Source organism: Sinocyclocheilus grahami, unplaced genomic scaffold (assembly GCF_001515645.1).
Source record: "Sinocyclocheilus grahami isolate Dianchi unplaced genomic scaffold, SAMN03320097.WGS_v1.1 scaffold295.1, whole genome shotgun sequence".
Classification (NCBI taxonomy): Eukaryota; Metazoa; Chordata; class Actinopteri; order Cypriniformes; family Cyprinidae; genus Sinocyclocheilus; species Sinocyclocheilus grahami.
In genome coordinates, this window is record NW_015505474.1 from 980,318 (window position 1) to 983,899 (window position 3,582).

The window sequence follows — 3,582 nt, forward strand, 5'->3', positions numbered from 1 at the left end:
ATAATTATTCATAATATAATATAATATAATATAATATAATATAATATAATATAATATAATATAATATAATATAATATAATATAATATAATATAATATAATATAATATAATATAATATAATATAATATAATATAATATAATATAATATAATATAATATAATATAATATAATATAATATAATATAATATAATATAATATAATATAATATAATATAATATAATATAATATAATATAATATAATATAATATATGTCATAAATGGCCAACAACCTAGTTTACCTAACTAAGTTTAACTTTTTTTTTTCCTTCTGGCAATGCAAATATAGATACAATGCATACAATAACTAGTTGGGAGAATTGCTATGTGCATATGTGCATGTGTATTTCCCCCCTCATTTTCTATGCTAATTGTGAACAAAATATGAGAAACGAAGGACTCTATAAAAATCTAAATCTATAGGTCTATTTACGCATGTATTACTCAAGTGTCTGAATGTCATTACCTTCAGCTTGCAAAGTCCAGAGGCAGTCACACATAGCTGGCAAATCCCATCATAAAGGGTTAAAAATTTGCCCTCGCTGTACTGACGACCATCATTAGTCACCTGAAGAAGAAAAAGAGAACCAGAGAGGTTTAGATAACTATCCTGAGTAAATGTAGTACTACTAATACATCTATTTTATTGTTTAAAGCCTAATGTGCAGTCAACCGACCATTATTTGTCACAAAATATGCCCTGACAATGAAAAATTGTGTGGTTGATTCTACATGATGCTGTTTATTATATGCCTACTCACCAAAAACCTCAAATACCTCCACATGAACATTGATCTGAGTCATTATTATATAACGTGAAGGGGGGAAAAAAAGAGAAAACAACAGCTAAATATTTGGACTGTCATATCAATCAAAATAAATGCTTAATAAAGGTAATGCAAAATGCATATTAAGAAGCCGGTAAACCTTCTCAGCTCATCCGCCACTGGCAGGTGATGCAAAAAAGTACGTCTTCTTGTAATACTTCAGACAGAGTGTCTTTAGCAGCACTACACTCTTAAAATAAAAGGTGCTTCAAAAGGTTCTTCACAGCGATGCCATAGAAGAACCATTTTTGGTTCCACACAGAACCATTCAGTCAAAGGTTCTTTAAAGAACCATCTCTTTCTTACCTTTTTATAATCTGAAGAACCTTTTTTCACCACAAAGAACCTTTTGTGAAACAGAAAGGTTCTTCAGATGTTAAAGGTTCTTTATGGAACCATTTAGACAAAAAGGTTCTTCTATGGCATCGTGAAGCACCTTTATTTTTAAGAGTGTAGTTTGTGTAAATCCAAAAGCGAGGTTCATTTTTTACCCTCTCAGTGAGTGTTAATCCCACGAGCCTTTGAGATTAATGCGGGCAGGAGTTTAGGTGGATTTCGAGATGTATTACCTCACGGATACGTCTTTGCGCTGACCTTCAGAGACACCCTGTGGCTCTTTCAACATTTCAATTCATGTTAATGATTCTCCTCATCACAGGCCATCCATTTTTTACATCAGTAAACACACTCATTAACACGTACACACATAGATCAAGCCACACTTTGGGACTGAGCGACGAGGTCAATGATCACAAGACTCAAATGGAGTTTACGAACTTTTTAATGTTTATGTTAGCCATATACTTAAAGATAAAGCCAAACTGGTTTCCTATATGGGCTGTCAAAGCATAAAAATGATTAAAATGATTGTGTTGCCATTATGACTGTCATTCAGAATAGCAAAGCTCTCCTCTATCTCACGGCTCGATGATTTTGCCGTGATATAATATTTTAAAGCGCCCGGCACGCGTCATTTAGCTTGGCCTCAAACAGTGCGTGCGGCCAGCATAAATTCAAACTGATTTTAAACGTTAAAACCCACAACTGTGAAGGAGACTTCCTGCATAATTGCATTTTGCCAATGTTCTCAATTCAGTGCCCGCTTCATCTTTCAATCACAATAGAACGGTTCGAAAAAGATGGCCTGCTTTTATCAGAACGATGACATTTTGATTCATTCAGTCACTGCAAAAAATGGCAGTGGAAAATCAATCACATGAAGCCTTGGACAGATCCCTGTCCCTGAGATTGATGGACAGGTACCTTAATCTCCCATCTGGCATAGGGCTGCTCGCTGGCCGTGAAGTCCATCGTGTCGATGGCCATGTTGCCGAGCCTCGGGACGGAGCAGTCCACCGCTTTAGAGCTCAGGAAGGACGCTTTGGTTCTCCCTTGCTCTTCAGGGATCCAAATTCCATTCATGTACTAAAAAACATTAACAAATATTAATGGATTTTTTCTTAAAGGGACAACCAAATAAATGTTAATAGTATAGAAATAATATACTTTAAAAGACCTGAATGTAATGCGTTTGAACACTTAATTGTTATTTACAATTAAATGTAAACGTATTACAGATTAAATGAATACTTAATCCAGTTAGTTGAAGTTAAGAGTGCTCTTATGTGTTCATATGTACATCTTTATTTGTAATTTCATAACAGCTTCTATTGCTGAATATACTGAAAAGTAAACTAAAATATACTTGATGTCATTTATATTGAAAAATATATTTACTTAATTATCTTTAAATATATTTCTAATTGCCAGGGTTGTTATTATTAAATATTATAATTACATTTTCATTTAATTTAACTTGATGCACACTAACTAAAACTGAAATAAACGTGACAAAAAACAAAACAATGAAATTACTAAAGTTTTAACTAAAATTAAAAACATTCAAATTAAACTATATATACATTATATATATATATATATATATATATATATATATTAAAAAACTGTTAATAGCAAATTTATAATGATGAAGTTGCAATTTACTACACTGGCTTTAAAAAGCTTTAAATTTAATAGCAAATAATGCACTACAGTTAAAATTATAATCTAGTACCTGTGCTTTAGTATGCCAATCAGCACATCAAAATAAGTGAACTTTAAAGATTTCTAAACTAAATTATTTAAAATGTAGAATAGTGTAAAATAAAACTTTTAATTTGACATTGACAAAGTGCATTTAAAAAAAAATACTTAAAGGGTCATATGATGTTGCTAAAAAGAACATTATTTTGTGTATTTGGTGTAATGAAATGTGTTTATGCAGTTTAAAGTAAAAAAAAAAAACACATTATTTTCCACATACTGTACATTATTGTTTCTCCTCTATGCCCCGCCTTTTTGAAACACGTCGATTTTTACAAAGCTCATCGGTCTGAAAAAGCGAGGTGTGCTGTGATTGGCCAGCTATCCAGTGCGTTGTGATTGGCCGAATACCTCAAGCGTGTGACGGAAATGTTACGCCCCTCACATACTGTTGTTTCCCGGCCGGAGCGATGAGAAAAAAACATTAAAACTCATTACAAACGAGGCATTTGTTGCATCCAGTGGGGACATATTTACTGATTATAATCACTTATACTGTCTTTTTAAACATAAAACTCTGTCTGCATTTGTGATCAGAGAAATGACAAACAACAAGTGCTACCCTACACTGCTCAAAACTCGCGTTTGAATCATCAGTGGCAACGAAAAACACAGCG

At 32.5% G+C, this 3,582-nt stretch overlaps 1 protein-coding gene across 1 annotated transcript in view; it reads right to left on the minus strand.

Moving 5' to 3' along the window:
- LOC107600990 (von Willebrand factor D and EGF domain-containing protein) overlaps positions 1–3,582 on the minus strand; it is a 70,526-nt gene that overhangs the window by 36,124 nt on the left and 30,820 nt on the right. The window contains exons 14-15 of the mRNA XM_016292994.1: positions 2,126–2,287; positions 502–603 (exon numbers count right to left, since the gene is read on the minus strand). Of these exons, the coding sequence (XP_016148480.1) occupies positions 502–603; positions 2,126–2,287 (264 nt within the window). The remainder of the gene's footprint in view (positions 1–501; positions 604–2,125; positions 2,288–3,582) is intronic.